The sequence below is a fragment of the Mercenaria mercenaria genome, chromosome 2 (genome assembly GCF_021730395.1).
Source record: "Mercenaria mercenaria strain notata chromosome 2, MADL_Memer_1, whole genome shotgun sequence".
Classification (NCBI taxonomy): Eukaryota; Metazoa; Mollusca; class Bivalvia; order Venerida; family Veneridae; genus Mercenaria; species Mercenaria mercenaria.
This window is the reverse complement of record NC_069362.1, coordinates 67577617-67597056: the sequence shown is the minus strand read 5'-3', so window position 1 is coordinate 67597056 and position 19440 is coordinate 67577617. Positions and strand designations below refer to the sequence as shown.

The window sequence follows — 19440 nt, the reverse complement described above, 5'->3', positions numbered from 1 at the left end:
CTTGACCTCAGTTTGGACTTATGTTGCTTTATACGTGCCATCACTTGGTTAACCAAATGGGAGTTTCGTCTAGCATCAATACCGCTTACAAGAATGAACTGATACTAATACAGATGTAACCTGTGACCATTCCTCATCTTCAAACATCACCCGACCTCAGTTTGAGCTTGACCTCGTTTTGGACTTAGGTTGCTTTGTATCGACAAGGATGCCACCAGGGGCGTCAAGCATTTATTGAACACACCTCCTTTTGTTTTTGGTGGAAGGTGTGCGAGTTGGAAGGTAGCAGGGTGTGTGTGTGCTCTGATGGAGACCGGATACTGAAGGGCAAGAATAATGTTGGTTTTTTTTTTCAGGAGATGGGGCGGGATCATAGAATTCTTCTTTCGCCATGAAAGGTGGAATGTAAAAATTGTAACAAACTTGTCAGAAATGGTATTGTATTGTTTAATGTAACGGATTATGTTCACTTTGTTAAGGCTTTGGTGTGTTGCTGCAATGATCCAGTTCATGCTTCCCAGGTAATACATCTCAACACACAGCTCGTATTGTTCACAGAACCATTTTACCTCATGTTTGTTAGATAAAAAACAAAGTTCAAACATTTGTTCTATGGCATTTATTCAGACAGGTTATGAAAGTTCAAAATATTTTGCAATTTCAATGTTAGGCTTCAGGTGTCATAAGCATATCTTAACATAATACAGAAACCATTCATAAAAGACTTTTACAAAGAGCAAAGGTATTTAAAGATAACAATTTCATTGGTAAATTGATTTGAGACATACCCAGCTGGTTACAGTATAGAAAGTTCATAGTTCTTATAAACATATGAGCTGCGCCATGGGAAAACCAACATAGTGGCTTTGCGACCAGCATAGATCCAGACCAGCCTGCGCATCCTCGCAGTCTGGTCAGGCTCCATGCTGTACGCTTTTAAAGCCTATTGGAATTGGAGAAACTGTTAGCGAACAGCATGGATCCTGACCAGACTGCGCAGATGCGCAGGCTGGTCTGGATCCATGCTGGTCGCAAAGCCACTATGTTGATTTTCCCATGGCACAGCTCATATATTGTCAGACCTGTATTTAACAGCCAACCAAGTGAGCAGTACAATATAATAAGGCAAGTGGCTTCTTAAGGCAAGCTGAAATTCAAACAAATTCAATTTGGGTAGATAGCCGAGTGGCTGCTTAATACTTAACCTTTACCCTGCTAAATTTCTAAAATGAACTGATCCATCATTCAATTTGGGCAGTACCATTTATTATTCGAAGGGGTGTTCACTGAAAATTTACTATCTGAATAGCGAACAGTGCAGACCATGATCAGACTGCACGGATGTACAGGCTGATCTTGGTCTGCACTGGTTGCAAAGGCAGTATCGCTTGCCACCAGCAGGGTAAAGGTTAAATCTGCTGAAGCAAATCTTAAAGTATAATGATCCAAATGTGAAACAAGCCCCAGGTTATTTGAAATTTATGTCATTCTAAAAAACCTTCCCTGAACAAATCGGTTTCATAATCCATTATCAATTAAACAAGTGTAAAACAATCATCAAATTATCATATGTAAAAACAATCATATGCAAAAACAATCTTTTTTTTAAAAAAGAAACTAGAAAATTAACTATAAAGAACACAGCACGGTCAGATATAAATAAAGGAATACATAAAATATAAATAGAACGATTTTCTGAGAACAAGTGTCTGCTCTATTGTCTTTTAATTACTTATTTCTTACAACTTCGAGAAAAAAAACACGATTCATACCAAAATCTTACACAGGAAATGCACTCTTTTTTTTTTCCTTTAGGAAAATTAAAGAACAGTTTTTTTTGGTAAAAATGTGTGTTGGGGAATTAAATCAAAAAAAGATTAAACGTAATACTGCAGATTCATAACATCATAACAATAAGTTCTCACTTTATTCTGTGCATACAAATGTGTAAACATGTACTACACATTCAAAACAGAAACAAAATGAGATGTAATATGCACATGCCAATCATTAAATTTCTCAGGCCATCCCTAAGTGTATGATTTACAAGCCTTACTTGATACAGTTATCACACACTTTATCACAGTATCTTTATAAATACTTTTAACCACTTTACAATAACTTCAATGGAACAGCTGAGTTCATACCTGGAACTTCATATTGTATTTTGCACATGAACACACAAACTTGCAATGTGTAATAAAAATATTTGTCACTGCTGAAACTATCAACATTGCAGCAAACAAGGTCTGTACTGGAATGTTCCAATTAATTGTTATTCCAGTGTAAATCTGTCTCAATAGGCTGGGTTACATACATGTACTTCAGACACACACATACATAAATGGTGTATGTTTGTTTCAGTGTACGATCAAAATATCTTTCACTGTGTTTCACAAGTGTTTACCAGTAAAACAAACAAACTACCTTTTATTTCATGACTTCAATAGTTGTAACCAAACTGTACCTGTGCAATGTCACACTAACAGACATCATGATTTCACAATATACAGTATACATGTATATATAGTATGTGGATGTTTTATATAATTTGCTTTGTACAACTTTGAAGTATATTTTTTAGTGAAGTTCTCAAAATTTAGAACAGTGACACTATACAGTGGTAATCTCGCTGTTAGAAACAGTGAATTGAAAATATACTGGCTGAATGGCAAACAGTGCAGATCTTGATCAGACTGCACAGATTTGCAGGCTGATCATGATCTAAACTGGTCACAAAGGCAGAATCAATCAAGTCCAGCATGATAAGGATTAAAACATTTTCAAATACACCAAAGTGAAAAATTCTTTACAAAATTTTCTGTAACTGAAAAACTTCCTTATAAACAGTTTTTTCCGATTTAACATTTTAATTTAAGCAGGTGATTCCTACTGAAGTTCACATAATTGTTGGAACTTGTTTATACAGCATTTATAATTGTTATTAAATTCATCATCTCCAAGCCTTCTCCATTTTCTTTGTTTTAGTTGTTGCAGGTGCTGTCTTCTGTTTGTTGGATGTTGTATTTGTAGACGATTTCCCACTCTTGCTACCTAAAATATTTGAAAACAAGAAAATTGTTGGATTTTTTTCTCTCTTTTAAAGTACTATATTCTGTCATAGGCATGAATTGTTTACAATAGCAAATGAGTGCATCTAAACATATATCAATTTCCACAATTTTACTGTTATTTTATGGATTTTGGTACCCATTTTCAGTGTAAACCACTGAGGAACTGAATCATGACCTTGCTTTCTTTCATTCTAACACCTCCAGGATCATTGGATTTATTCATTTATCAGTATCTTTGTGTGTGTGTTCGAGTTTAATGTCTTTTTCAACAATTTTTTAGTCATATAAATGACGGTGTCTACTTGTAGCAGTGACGACATGCCCAACTTTATAGTGCTACCTCAATGGAATATCACGCTGTAGTCATGTGACATGATACCCCTCCCAGTCACATATACTGAGATCTGGCTGACCAGTCCTAGCACTATCCTCTTAATGCTGAGCACCAAGTGAGTAAGCTACTAGTACCATTTTTTACATCTTTGGTATGACACGGCCGGGGATCAAACCCAAAATCTCCCACACTCAAAGTGGCCTATAAGGTCCAACTGCATTGAGTGCAAGCAACCAGTTTATAAGTCAAAATCTTTATTATTCAGTGGGAAGTGTATATAGATCAAATGTTTGCATCAAACAAAGAAATTAAATCCAGATAAAAATGACTGAAATTCCAAGATATTATGTTTCAGAATCAGCAAACCTGTTTTCTTGGTTTTGTTGCCAGTTTCTGTCGACTTTCTCTTCTCTGGTGCAGTTCTTGGTCTCTCCTTCATTTCTCTGCAGCAAAATGCAATTATTTGAATAAAATGTCTTAAGAATAGTAAAACAATTTATATGATCTCTTCAATCCCTTTACAAAATTGTATGATTGTATGATTATATAAATATTACAGATAACCCTTTCTATTTTACGTTAATCTTTACAACAGAAAACTGCATTAATAAAATGAAATTTAGTTTACAAGCAAACATCATCTGAATACCTAAAACAAGAGCTGTCCGTAAGACAGCCAAGCTCGACTATTCGAAATATTGTCCCAGAAGCAGGGAAATATTACCCAAAAAGAGTTATTAAAAGAGTTTTAAGTTCAAAAGGGGGCATAATTTGACCAAAATGCATATCAGTTATGGGACTTGCTGCTATCAACTAGTTTTATAACCCCGAAGGCACATGTGAAGTTTTAATTCAATATCTGCATTAGTTTTGGAGATAGAAACTCGCATGTAAAACTTTAACCAGAATTTTTCAAAGTCCAAAAGGGGGCATTATTTTCCCAAAATACATGCCAGAGTTATGGGACTTGACCCAGTGCGGTTGGTAATTGATCTAGAAAAAGAAAAAAAAGTTTCAAATCTATATGCCTTTTAGTAATTGCTATATGTTCTTGCACGCAAAACTAACCAGGATTTTCTAAGTCCAAAAAGGGGAATAATTTGCTCAAAATACATGTAAGAGTTATGGAACTTGATCCAGTGAGGTTAGTAATTGATCTAGAAAAAGAAAAAAATAAGTTTCAAATTTATATGTCTTTTAGTAATAGCTGTATGTACTTGCACGCAAAACTTTAACCAGAATTTGCTAAAGTCCAAAAGGGGGTATAATTTGGCCAAAATGAAGGTCAGAGTTATTGGACTTGCTGCTATCAACTAGTTTTATAACCACAAAGACACGTGTGAAGTTTCAAATCAATATCTGCATTAGTTTTGGAGATAGTAACTTGCATGTAAAACTTTAACCAAAATTTTCTAAGTCTAAAAGGGGGCATAATTTTCCCAAAATACATGTCAGTTATGGGACTTGACCCAGTGAGGTTGGTAATTGATCTAGAAATAGAAAAATAAGTTTAAAATCTATATGCCTTTTAGAAATAGCTGTATGTACTTGCACACAAAACTTTAACCAGAATTTTCTAAGTCCGAAAGGGGGCATAATTTGGCCAAAATGAAGGTCAGAGTTATGGGACTTGCTGCTATCAACTAGTTTTATAACCCCGAAGACACACGTGAAGTTTCAAATCGATATCTGCATTAGTTTTGGAGATAGTAACTTGCATGTAAAACTTTAACCAAAATTTTCTAAGTCCAAAAGGGGGCATAATTTGCTCAAAATACATGTCAGAGTTATGGGACTTGACCCAGAGAGGTTGGTAATTGACCTAGAAAAAGATAAAATAAGTTTCAAAGCTATATGCCTTTAATTGATGGCTGTATGTACTTGCATGCAAAAACTTAACCAAGGTGTGACGCCGACGCCAGGGTGAGTAGAATAGCTAGATTATTCTTCGAAGTCGAGCTAATAACGAAACAAAAATTCCATTATGTATGTTTAAATTTTAATACAGTAATCAAGCTTAAGGACCAAAAAAAAAAACAAATACTCTAAGAATAAAATTATTATAAACTTGTACTACCTGACAGTCACTTGATGGTCTGCTGTGATTGGTGAGATCTGACCTTGTATAGGTCGTAAAGCCCTGACAAATAGAGAATGGTAGTGACGACGTAAAGGATCACTAAGGTAAAAGAAAACATATATACAGCATCTTGGCTCCTTATTTTTTTTTTTTTTAAACACTCACTGCTAATTTATTCTTTATTCAAACAACTCTCAAAACCTACATGAAAATGGATATCATTTTAACTTAATAAACTGGTGTCGTTTAACAGAAATTATGATCCAATTTAATGTACACATTACGATATTTTAGCAATAAACTGTAAAAAAGCTACAAGTATTTACCTGATATCTGTGGAAGGGTGTGGACTGCTAGTTGCAGGTGGGGCTGATTTAGGGCGAAATTCTACACTGCCAAATACCGACTCTTCTGCTAATCTTTAAAATGGTAAAGGAAAGTTTAGTTTTATGTGCCTAAATCATTTTCAGTTCAATTTACAGTTTTCAAGCTCATATTCATTGCCAGTGCTTATCAAGCTTTTATCCAGTGACATAGATCTTCAAAAAAAAGCCTAACTAGACAAACAAACAACTAGTCAAGACTCAGACTGCCAGCTGGAAATTTGCAGAACCCCTTCAAAATAACTGAAAATCAACGTTATTAATTTGTGTTATATTTCTAGTTTCTTTTCTCAGTCTGTTGTTTGTTACAACTGGATTTGCTGCAGAATGCAGGTATAAATGTTTCAATGTTTATAAGGATACTGTGCTTTCTTCTTTCTCTCCATTGCCTTCAGTGTAGCCTTGCTAAGCTTTGGCTGTGATCTTGACACAGTGTCCATGCTATATCTCTCCTGTAATACAGTTTAAATTATGTCACTATAAGACTGCATATGTACTGTTATTTTAATGAAATACAATTTCATTCTAATGCAAGTTCTGTTAAATGATTTTTTCTTATATCAAAAAATATAATACAGATTTCTTTCAAATAAGTTCCTGCTTGCTGACTTACCAATGTGTGTGTAATCACAGTAACTGCTGATATTTGCAGAGGACTGATTTTCATCAATGTGGTTGAGTACAGTGCAACCTCTGTAGAGCAACACCCCGGCTGAGATACAAATACTGACTGTTATGCAGAGGTTGTTGTTCTGGAGAGGTAAATTTGATAGTATATACCAGCTTAGGGAAATTTTGATGATGTTGTTATAGAGAGGTTTTTTTGCTTAAGAGAGGCCGCTCTGGAGAGGTTGTACTGTAAATCCATGAAATTAACCCCACTCCCCCCAAAAAAATCCCATTCATTTTATAGGCAAAATTTTTAATTCATGAATACATATTCCAAAGAAATAGCAGTTTTGGCTAAAACCATGAAATTTCGTACCTACAAAATTAAAGGATTTTACAGTATCTAATATAAACAAGAGCTCGTCGAACACGAAATGCCCCCCTTGATGCATTCAGTAATTGCACAAGGAACAGAAATTATATACTCACTGTAAACAAAAGTTCTACCATTCTGGTTTAATCTGACCTTGACCTTTAACCTATTAACCTAACAAGAGATTACAGAGTGATCTTGGCGCCATCCACTGAGCCATTTTTGAATGTTCCAAATTTCAAGACTAGCTCAAGGTCAAATTTTATTTCGGTACAAAACAATGTGTATGTGGTCCAAATTTGAAAGCTGTGGCTTGAGAAATGTGAAAGTAGGTCACTAGATCAATTTCAAGGTCAAAGTTCATTTCGGTAGACAGAACTATACATGTGCTTCAAATATGGAGGCTGTAGCTTGAGAAATGTGAAAGTAGGTAATAGGTAAAAATCAATGTCAAATTTCAATTCAGAACACAAAAAGAAATATACATGCGGTCCAAATTTGAAGCCTGTAGCTTCAGAAATGTAAAAGTAGGTCAATCTCAAGATCAAAGTTCATTTCGGTATACAAAACTATGCATGTGGTTCAAATTTGAAGGCTGTAGCTTGAGAAATTTAAAAGTAGGTCACTAGGTCAAAATCAAGGTCAAATTTTATTTCGGAACACAAAACTATGCAAGTGGTCCAAATTTGAAGCCTGTACCTTCAGAAATGTGAAAGTAGGTCACTAGGTCAATCTCAAGATCAAAGTTCATTTCAGTACACAAAACTATGCTTATGGTTCAAATTTGAAGGCTGTAGCTTGAGAAATGTAGAGTAGGTCACTAGGTCAAAATCAAGGTCAAATTTTATTTTGGAACAAAAAACTATGCATGTGGTCCAAATTTGAAGCCTGTACCTTTTAAAATGTGAAAGTAGGTCACTAGGTCAATAACAAGGTCGAAGTTTTTTTTTTTGGTACACAAACCTATGCATGTGGTCCAAATTTGAAGGCTGTAGCTACAGAAATGTTAAAGTAGGTCACTAGGTCAAGGTCAAGGTCAACTCATGTCAAGGTTCATCTTGCCACTCAAAACTATACATGTGGTCCAAATTTGAATGATGTAAGTTATGGACATGAAGATTCTAAATTTTTCCCTATATAAGTCTATATGAACCATGTGACACCTGGGGCGGGGCCATATTTGACCCTAGAGGGATAATTTGAACAAACTTTGTAGAGAACCACTAGATGATGCTACATTACAAAATATCAAAGCCATAGTCTTTGTGGTTTCGACAAGAAGATTTTCAAAGTTTTTCCCTATATAAGTCTATGTAAACCATGTGACCCCCAGGGCGGAGCCATATTTGACCCTAGGGGAATAATTTGAACAATCTTAGTAGAGGACCTTTAGATGATTTCATATACAAACTATCAAAGCCCTAGGCCCTGTGGTTTTGGACAAGAGGTTTTTCAAAGTTTTTTCCTATATAAGTCTATATAAACCATGTGACCCCCGGGCTGGGGCCATATTTGACCCCAGGGAAATAATCTGAATAATCTTGGTAGAGGACCACTAGATTGTGCTATATACCAAATATCAAAGCCCTAGGCCCTATGGTTTTGGACAGGAAGATCAGAAACCGTTTAACTGTTCCTGGCCAATGTGACCTTGACCTTTCACCTAATGACCTCAAAATCGATAGGGGTCATCTGCTGGCCATGGCCAACCTAACTATCAATTTTCCTGACACTAGGCCCAAGCGTTCTTGAGTTATTGCCCGGAAACCATTTTACTGTTCCTGGTCACTGTGACCTTGACCTTTGACATACTGATCTCAAAATCAATAGGGGTCATCTACTTGTCATGACCAATCTCCCTATCAATTTTTGTGACCCTAGGTCTAAGCATTCTTGAGTTACTGCCCGGAAACCATTTTACTGTTCAGGGTCACTGTGACCTTGACCTTTAACATATTGACCTCAAAATCAATAGGGGTAATCTGCTGGTCATGACCAACCTCCCTATCAACTTTCATGATCCTAGGCCCAAGCGTTCTTGAGTTATCATCCGGAAACCGTTTTACTATTCAGGGTCACTGTGACCTTGACCTTTGACATACAGACCTCAAAATCAATAGGGGTCATCTGCTGGTGATGACCAACCTCTCTATCAACTTTCATGATCCTAGGCCCAAGAGTTCTTGAGTTATCATCCGGAAACTGATTGGTCTACATTCCGACCGACCGACAGACAGACATCTGCAAACAATATACCCCACCTTCTTCGAAGGGGGGCATAATTATAAAGTTTTGTTTATCTAATAAAATTTTGCCCTCAAATACTGCCTTGATTTTCTTTACACAAATAAGGCAGTATAAGAACGAGTTTATTTATGTCACTTACAGACTGCCTCATTCTCCGGTCCTGTTCCTGTTGTCTAGCCGCGGAGATAATTGCCATTCTCTCTGATATCGGGATCTCAAAAAATACATCATGGATATCCAGCAAGTTTGCTTGAAGCTGGAAGTACATGAACAATGAAAAAACCAATTCATTTCTTAAAAGGTATAACAGAAAGCAGATTTAAAACTAGAGCTATCACTAAAGGTGATGAATGTACCCCTCCGCATGCACTGACACAGTACATTGCAATTTGACGCACACAAGATTGCATAATTATGTGGACTGTATGTATATAGACTGTATGTATATAGACTGTATGTATACAGTATAAAAACAAAAAACAAAGTCCCATAACTATGCAGAATATTTATCTAAAAGAATGTAACTTGCACCATGCACAACTAGGGTTGGTATTGATCACTTGTGTGAAGTTTCATTAAATTGTGTGTAAGGGTTTGGTAGATTAGGCACGCACAAGATTGCATATGCAGACTGTATGTACATAGTATGTTAACAAGAAAAAAAGTCCCATAACTCTGCAATTTTTGTTGCTGAAAGAACCTAACATGCCCAGTGCACAACTACTGTTGTTACTGATCACTTGTGTGAAGTTTCATTAAATTGTGTCAAGGGGATGAGGAGAGATGGTGCGCACAAGATTGTGTCTATGTATATAGTATGTTAACAAAAAAACAAAGTCCCATAACTCTGCAAATTTTTTTTTCTGAAAGAACCTAACATGCCCCATGCACAACTACTGTTGTTACTGATCACTTGTGTGAAGTTTCATTAAATTGTGTCAAGGGGATGAGGAGAGATGGTGCGCACAAGATTGTGTCTATGTATACAGTATAGTAACAAAAAAACAAAGTCCCATAACTCTGCAAATTTTTTTTCTAAAAGAACCTAACATGCCCCATGCACGACAACTGTTGGTACTGATCACTTGTGTGAAGTTTCATTAAATTGTGTCAAAGGGATGAGGAGAGATGGTGCGCACAAGATTGTGTCTATGTATATAGTATAGTAACAAAAAAACAAAGTCCCATAACTCTGCAAATTTTTTTTCTAAAAGAACCTAACATGCCCCATGCACAACTACTGTTGGTACTGATCACTTGTGTGAAGTTTCATTAAATTCTGTCAAGGGGATAAGGAGAGATGGTGCGCACAAGATTGCGTCTACGGACAGACGGCCAGACAGACAGACAACCTGAAACCAGTATACCCCCCCTTACAACTTTGTTGTCGGGGGGTACAATTACTGTAACAAGAACAGTTTCAAAAACACATATGCCTCCTTGATGTCCTGTAGGAGGTTACTTGGTATGTTATTTTATTGCGACCTTGACATTAGACCAAATTAACACAGATCTACTGACTGTAAGCAATCATCCTACGAAGTTTGACAGCTTTCAGTCCATAGGTTTGAAATAATCAGCAGTTTCAAAGTCAGTATTACTACAGACCTGCTCACCCCCAAACACTCAAGAGCTGTCAGAAGTGAGATCGGCTATTGCTTGATACCAAAAGTAGCTCGTTAGTAAAACAGGACATATCTAAAGAAACTATAGCCATCACTGGAGTGACTAATTACTTCCTCTGTAAATGGTGATGTTTCAAAACAGTTTTAATCAAATCCATTTAGTAATAACAGAGATAAAGCGAGTGTTTTAATTTTTAACCTGAAATTCAATGAAAGTGATATACTGTAAAATCATGAAATTTTGTGGTTTTGGTCAAAACGGCAATTTCGTGGGGATATGAATTCGTGGATTTCAACTTTTGAATATAAAATGAAAGGGAATTTTACTTGTTCATTGGGATTAAATTTCGTGGATTGAGTCAACCACGAAAATTAGTCCCCCATGAATATTAATGATTTCACAGTAATTCACAAAATATTTGTTCGAGAGTTATTAACCTTGTGTCATATGATGTTGATGATGTGACAACTTTTAAGTTTAAATCAAATCTTTGTAGTAAAAGAGCAACAAAACCTAAAATTCTAAGTAAAAAGATAATTCATGAAATATTGATGCCAGTGTTATGTATATTTCTATGTGGATGATGACATAGAGCAACTATTTAAAGCTTGAATAAAATCCATTTAGTAATAACACAGATAGAGTGCAAGTGCATGAAAACTTAAACCTGAAATTCTCAGTAAAAGGGAAGACAATTCATGCAATATTGTTGTAAGAGTTATAGTCCTTGCATCATATGATGATATTTATGTTGAGAGTATGTACATTACCTGAGCTACAATACGTTCAAGCAGTATCCTATCTTCACGGGAAAATGTCCCTTTCTTAATCGGGGTCTCTGCTTGGAAATTAAATGCAAAATTTCTTGTGTCCTGAAAAAGTGTAGTTTGTAAGCATGTGTGTAACAAAATGCTATATCAAAACAAAAATACTTACCAGTAGAGCATAAAACTTGTTGTTTCTTCTTACTCTGACAACAATCTATTCAGCTTTGTTCATAAACTTTTTGTGAACTTATCTGATGATCTGTTGTTACATAAACCTTGTAATAGTAAGATGTACTGTAATTTTTTTGAAGAGATCCAATTTCCTTTAAGATCACCAGTATTTACATCTAAGTTGTAACATTGTCTTGAAACATGTAAACTATTCTGCTGCTAACAAAACGGTTTCTGAATTCCTTACAGAAGCTCAACTTTACCATATCATAATTTATAACTACAATATTTTATTCTTCAGAAGTATAAAAACAAGTGCTGTCTGTTGACAGCGCCCTCGACTATTCAAGGAATTGATGAAAGTATGGGGTCAAAATATAACCAGAGATTTTCATGGAAAAAAAGGAAAATAGATAAAACAAACAATGTACCTGTATTTGCAGAAATGGGTAAGTCTTGCACGATATGGCATTGTGTGACTATGATGGTAAGCAAGTGTTACAAGTTTCAAAGCAATAAATATCATACAGTTTAGATAAAATATGGACTAATTTCCATGTAAATGAAAAAGGCCGTAACTGAGTCAAAATCTTTGTCCTAGTTATGTAGTCTTGCCTACAGATGGAGACTATGATGGTAAAAAAGTGGTCCAAGTTTCAAAGCCATATGTCAAACAGTTTAGACACAATATGGACTTGTTCAAAAACTGAACCAATTTCTAAGTCCAAAAAGGTCCATAATTCAGCCAAAATACTTGACAGAGTTACGTACTCTTGCCTAAAGGTAGAGACTGATATATTAAACAAGTGAAAAAAGTTTAAAAGCCATATGTCAAACATTTTACACAAAATATAAACTGGTATGAAAAACTTAACCAAGATTTGTAAGTTAAAAGGGGCCATAATTCAGACAAAATCTTTGATGGAGTTTTGTACTCCTGCCTAAAACTGGACATGGTGATGGTACATGAGTGTTGAAAGTTTCAAAGCTATATGTCAAAAGGTTTTGTCAAAATGTGGACTGGTACGAAAAACTTAACCAAGGTGTGACGCAGACGCCAACGCAATGGTGAGTAGGGTAGCTCTGCTTATTCTTCGATTATTCGAGCTAAAAACTGCAATCATAATGAGGGTCAATTCTAAGCATTTCACTTACAGACAGTTTCTTTACAATCTCTTGAACTTTTGGTGTCCTCAGAAGACGTCGTGTGAGATAGCCCTTCACTGCAGCAGACACACGAGCAAACTTTGGCTGCATTGCTGGATCAAATACCTGAAGTATAGAAACACAAATACAATGTTTGACCAATCTGACAGAAAAACATATTAAAGTTAGAACTGACTAAATATTAGTGTTATCAATAACTTTAAAATTGAACAGTGTAAAAACTGAGAAATAAGTTGGATGCATTGTATAAGAGATCAAAAATGTAGTAATGATGTCTAAATATACTCACAGCTTTACCAGCATGTGAATGTGAAAAACCTGAGAAATGGATGCTTATCATTGTGTTAGGTAAACCAGTAATTTGTTTGCAAAGTTTTATGGTTAGCCAGTAATCTATTGTTAACCAGTAATCTATTGGTTAACCAGTAATCTATTTGCAAGATTTAATGGTAAACCAGTTATGTATTTTCAAAAACTGGTTAACTGGTAAGTTGTTTGTAAGACTAATGGTTAACCCATTATCAAAATAACAAGACACCTACATCCCTAGTACCATCAAAGTATTGATGTGTTAACAGTTTCTAACTATAGCTTGTGACAACTAACCTTATCAGGTATGACATATCCGCCTGAATCTTGACGTTGGGATGACATTTGCTTCACTGGAGAATGTTGGATAGGCTTGTACGTTTTTGTTACCCGAACTGGTGTTGACTGGTTAGAGAACACCAGCTGTTTTGGTGTTGCCTTCGCAAACCCGCTAACTTCGGACACATTATCTCTATCTTTCGGATTGATGTACAGACTCGGACTTGATGGGTAGATGAAAGGATTACTGGTCTGACTCGAGCTTGGGTCCTGGCTGTGAATTACACCTAAAGGCTGAGTTGAAGCTGGGTTTCCTCGTTGCATACCAGGATCTCTGTGTGGTATAGTGCTGTAGCTTGTGTTATGACTTATACTACTCATGTTGGGGTCTGGTATATACCCTACTGGAATGTTCATAGACACACCTGCCCGTGGATCAATACTGGAAACCATACACATTCTGGGGTCTTGATAAGGCCCTACCGTGCTTGGATCCGGGTATGGTGCAATGGTGCTGTAACTCGTGTTGAAAGACATGTTGGTGTTTTGGTAAGGACCAGTATATGCGACTGGCCGCACAGGGAACGGTGGACTCTTTGCTGAACTCTTGTAAAAATAAAGTAAATAGTTTGTTATTTCAGTATATACATCAAAACGAACATCGAAAGCTCAACAAGAAAAGATTTCTTTCAAAACCTTTTTCATGATGGTGTTTACAGCTTAAAGTTTCAAGTGAAGTTTTTTAAAAGCAGATTCTTTAACTATCCTAAAATTATGCATTTGATCTACAGGAACAAATTAATTCTTACATGTACTGGGAGGTGTTGTTGCAGGTGTTGATGTGACTGCCACGCTTGAGTGACCTGTGGCCCTGACCTTGACATCTGAGGCTTTAGCGGGTCAGGCAGGCTGATATTATCGTCTGTGTCAACAGACTTTATTTGTTGTTGGTATGCCTACAATACATATACATTCTTAAGTATCCGTCACCTGATTATTCATTCAAAATTACACTGTTATGAAAGTATCAAATGCTAATACTATGAACATAAATTTGACATTGCAAAGAAATTAAAAACAAAACTTGGCAAAATATCTGTTTTGCATGTCAAATTTCTACTCAACACATCATTATTTTGTTTCAATATATCCAATAACATATCATCAGAACACTGAGCAGTTTTGTTCATCAACTGAACTTCAAACATCTGAATATTTACTTTCAATTTCAACAAATCAGTAAGGGGCTGATGGTCAACGGATACTGAACAATAATATTCTAAAATTATGCCAATGCTTATTCTAATCAATAATATGTACTAAGTTTACAGCTTTAATGGATAATATAACAGAGAACACAGATCACATGAAAAAAGGAATATACATGAAGGTATAACACATGTATAATATTCATCCTAATCTAGAGCTCACCTCTATTTCATGTTCCAGGCTCATCTGCTCCTTCCTCTGTGCCACAAACAACTCTTCTAGCTGGGCTCGCTGATGTTCTATCAGTTTCTGCTGTATCAACTCAAACTGGTTAGCCTGAAGTCGAAATAGTTCCTCCTGTGATAGATGATTCATATTCTGAATACTGGAAGTGAAAGACTGTATTAAAGCACCAATATCATCCATCACATTCGGAAAAGTTTGAGAGTTACGTGCACTGATATCGTCCTCATTTGCATCATTTTCTTCATGATGCAGAGACTGCTCATGTACTTGGTTTAAATATTTTTGTATATGTTCAGCTTTAGCTTCCTCCTCTCTTTCAATATCTTGACTTCTGATTGATCGGTTAGTGTCTTCTTGAATTCTGACTGGTTGGTCAGTGTCTTCCTGAATTCGGATAGGCCGGTCATTAACTTCCTGAATTTTTACTTCTTGTTCAGTGTCTTCCTGAATTCTGATTGTTTGTTCTGTGTCTTCCTGAATTCTGACTGGTTGTTCAGTGTATTCCTGGATTCTGCTTGGTTGGTCATTGTCTCTTTGAATACTTAAAGGTTGTTCAATGTTTTCCTGAATTCTGGTAGGCTGTTCAGTGCCCGCCTGATGTTCAACAGATATCTTCATATTATTTTGGAACAAGTTGACATGGTCATTCTCTTCATCAGTTCGAATTTGTTCAGTCTCTTCCTCATCTGTTAATTGTTCTTCAGCATCATTGTGTGTTAAAGCCAGCTCTTTTCCATATTTTGGAACTTCATCTTCACTGTCTTCCTCACATTCAAGCGGCTGATCAATTTCTTCAAAAACATTCACAGTTTCTAGATTTTTCTGTTGGCCATACTTGTGATCTTCTTCCATAACATTTAATTCTGGAACGTCTCTCACCAGTTCAACTTCCTCATCCTTAACTGACTCCCACTCTTCCTCAGAGTTCTCAGCAACTTGTTCTGTTTCACTATCTGTATCTTCAAGCTGAACTTTCTGCAAGTTACTCCTTATAATGTCTTCCTCATCTAGCATTGACCTATTTTCCTGTAAAGAATTTCCAGTGTTACTAAATATAACAGGCTTCAAAAATACTGGAGAGTCATCTACCTCAGGTCTCTTTTTAGCAATTTTCTTGGGTTTCTTAAATTCACAATTTTCATCAACCTGATAAATGTCTCTATCTGGTTTACTGTGGGAAAGTAAGTATGCCCTTGTAATTTCTTCCTGCATTGAACTGATACTTTCATCAGGTGTGACTTTACCTTGGATATATCTGTCTAAATCAGCAGTGCTGGTCCCATAATGATACTGAGAGTCTAAATTCAAGTTTGTTTTTGAAAAGTTTTCTTGCAATATTTTTTCCTGGCCTTCTTTCAAAGTGCTCCCACTAGACATGTCAGATTTAACACTAGATTTTACATGTACAACAGCTGGGTGGTTATCTCCTATGGGTCCTGCAGGTATATTGACTGTGTACACATTTAACACTGGTTGATTTCTACCTGATCTTACATTTGCATCACCAGAATAATTTTCATCTGAACTTTCAGGATCAGCAGGGACAAACTCATTTTCTTTATCTGACGTATTTAAATCACTATCTTGACTACTGTTTTCAAATGGGTTATGGCTCTGGAATTCACCTGGAGATCCGGAAGAGTCTACACTAGGACTTAACGCAACATTACTTAACATATTGCTACCACTTGATGGCATTGATAATGAAGGACCTGGCCCTTGTCCCTGTCCTTCACTATGAAAGTTTTTTGACTCCATGTGTCCATCAACAGAATCTTCAAAATTTTCACTAGTTTTAGGTGTTATATCAAGTTTTCTGTAAGATATTTTGTCTTCATAAGACTGACTGGCACTTGTGCTAATTTCTGTCACAAGTGTTGAAAAGTGAACAGTATTTTTCAGTGATTTAGGACTCATTCTTGAACGAGAGGCACTCACTGAACTGGCTGAACTTAATATTGAAGACCCAGTTGGACTCATCCTAGCTCTAGAATGAGCACTTGAGTTCTGAAATGAACTGTTTGTAGTGTTATTTTCACTGGTCACACTCACTGATGAATCATGCACTATATCAGACAGGTCTGTTTGCCCAGAATAACTGTAACTCCTCCCACTAGCACCATCTGGAACACTTCTGTTATCACTACTACTTTCAACTTTTGCCCCTTGCCTTACAGGTTCTCCTGGAGCATTACTATTTGTTGTAGAAGTTAAAGTATCTTCCATATTCAAAGCCCTAGAGAGTTTGGTCAGCATATGAATAATTTGTTGCTGTTTCAAAGATGTTAGAGGTATCCCATTGTAATCCTGCGGCAGGGAATCAAATTGTTCTAGTGAAGCAAAATCTGACTGCAGTGAGTCAAGGGTAGCCAATGCTTGTTCCTCTGATATAGGGAAAGGAAACAACTCCGCTGTTGCTGTCTGAATTGGGTCCAACTCTTGCCTCACTTCCCCAACTGCACCTTGAACATTTGGTTTAGCAAATCTTTTATTCATTTCAAATTCCTCTTCCTTTGAAAGTTCCTGTTCCAGAACTTCAAGTGGATTTTGTAATGCATAATTTTGCTGTTGAGATTTTGCACTAGATCTGACTTTCATATCTTTTGCTGCAGAATCCACATTTCTCTTTGTACTGCTTTCAGCGGACTTTTTCAAATCAGTTTCATTTTGTTTTGTCTTATTTTCACTTACAATCTGTTTCCTTTTATTAGAACTTTCCGATTTAGGCTTATTTTCTTGAGACTTATCTTTTTTCAAACTTTCCTTTTCCTTAAGTTTTGTATTTTTGTTATTATTATCAGTTTTCACTGAAATGTCCCTTTCAGGTGCTTGTGGTCGACCACCTTTAGGAGACAAACTTCTTCTAGAGGGAATAGGTTTCTTCAAATCTTCTGTTTTCACAGCAACATCTATGTTCCTGAGATCTGGGGTTGACGATGACTGCCTCATTGAAGAGCCTCTTGATGGTGGTCTACCCACAGGTGGGTGGGGTAGGAGAGCCCTTGAATTTGGAGAAAGAGACAAATTCTTTGCTGAATTAGATGAAGTATCTGAATCAAATTTACCAGCTTGTGTTCCTGACCTATCTAAATGCTGAGAAGAGAAAGATTTCTGTTTGGATAAACTTCCTAATTTACCTAAAGATTTATAATTAGTATGTTCTTTCTTTTTAGTATCACCACTGCCTTGAGAAGTTGACCTTGAAGGCGACATTGAATGTTTGGTGGCAGTTGCTGATGAGGACTTTGATGGGGATTTGCTTGATGTTTTTGACTGAGGAGCACTAGTCTCTTTTCCAGAATTTGTTACATTGATGACTATTTCTGATGGCACTTTCACATCTGCAGGGCTTGTGACCTTGGTGGTGACCTTGGAGATGACCTCTGAACTGTATTTGTCAGATGATTTTCTTGAAGCAGGAGAAGGTGACTTTGATGATTTCAGAGATTTTGATGCTTGCTTTGCAGCTCTTCTTTCCTGCAATACAGTATAAAAGTGAAGAAATTGTGAAGAAATCATAAACCATCAACTATCATTAGCTATACCTCTTACTGTTTGGTACAAACTATCATCAAGAGTATCATGTTCAAATGTGGCAAATTAACAAACGTACAATTCTACTCACCAAGACTTTTGGGAGTAAGCTGAAACTAAGATATTTTGTGAATGATCAATTTCGAGGGTTCAACACAATTTTTAAAATATTTTAAGAGATTTATTTTAATTCAAACTAAAGTCCAATCTAGGGAGACACAATCTGGTTGCTGAAGGCAGTTTGCTGTTAAAGACAAGTTGAAATTTGAACAAAAAGTCAACTCAAAATAAACCTTCCTGATTATTCTAATTGTAATATGAAATCACAGCTAATAGAAAAGACTATTCAAATGCTGTTTCTGCAGATACTGACTTCCTTTCCTAAAAATATATTCATGCCTGACCCGGTAATGACAATGAATCTTACAGGTCTTGCACTGGATTCTTGAGATTTCAAGGAACCTTGTGCTTACATGCATTGGCTACCTTGCTTATTAATTCATTAAATAAAATAGTTTGGTATGGAATCTTATAGTAAAGACTTTTTATTTCCTTTAAATTCCTAAAATATAATTGAGTAATTGTGCTGGTTTTATGATGATTCTGTGCAATACGGCCATCTATAACTGCAAAAATCCAGCCCACAAACTTTCCTCACAATCCTTGTATATATGATCTCAAGTTTTGTTTTTAAATTTGTTAAAAATCTTATCAACTGTAACAAGTTTTAAATAAAATTAAGATTATTCCAACAACTTGTTTTTCAATAATTATTTTTTCATCTCTGAACCACAAATAAACAGCCAAGCACACCATGCCATTATGTTCCATCACCATGTGCTTTGAGTATAGATTATGTGACTTGAGTCATAGAGCAGAGTGTAAAAACAGTAACAGTGTTAAACCTCTGAACATGCATACTTTCAAACATAGAAATATTTACACCAGTTATAACAAGGTAATAGCATGACAGGTGTGCATAAATAGTATGTAAGGTTACACCATTTCCATGCAGAGTTCAATAACACAGAA

The 19440-nt window shown here is 36.0% G+C and overlaps 1 protein-coding gene across 6 annotated transcripts in view; it reads right to left on the bottom strand.

Annotated features, from left to right (window-relative positions):
* Positions 1 to 604: 604 nt before the first annotated feature.
* Positions 605 to 19440, bottom strand: part of LOC123562253 (uncharacterized) — a 32127-nt gene continuing 13291 nt past the window's right edge. For 5 of the 6 annotated variants that reach the window (XM_053536825.1, XM_053536824.1, XM_053536828.1 and 2 more), the window contains 11 exons: positions 14851 to 18351; positions 14229 to 14375; positions 13438 to 14025; positions 12820 to 12936; positions 11497 to 11598; positions 9240 to 9356; positions 6235 to 6323; positions 5815 to 5907; positions 5486 to 5587; positions 3775 to 3851; positions 605 to 3054 (listed from right to left, as the gene is read on the bottom strand). In XM_053536825.1, coding sequence (XP_053392800.1) covers positions 2954 to 3054; positions 3775 to 3851; positions 5486 to 5587; positions 5815 to 5907; positions 6235 to 6323; positions 9240 to 9356; positions 11497 to 11598; positions 12820 to 12936; positions 13438 to 14025; positions 14229 to 14375; positions 14851 to 18351 — 5034 coding nt within the window. In that variant the 3' untranslated portion in view covers positions 605 to 2953. The remainder of the gene's footprint in view (positions 3055 to 3774; positions 3852 to 5485; positions 5588 to 5814; positions 5908 to 6234; positions 6324 to 9239; positions 9357 to 11496; positions 11599 to 12819; positions 12937 to 13437; positions 14026 to 14228; positions 14376 to 14850; positions 18352 to 19440) is intronic. The other variant, XM_053536827.1, reaches the window with a different exon arrangement.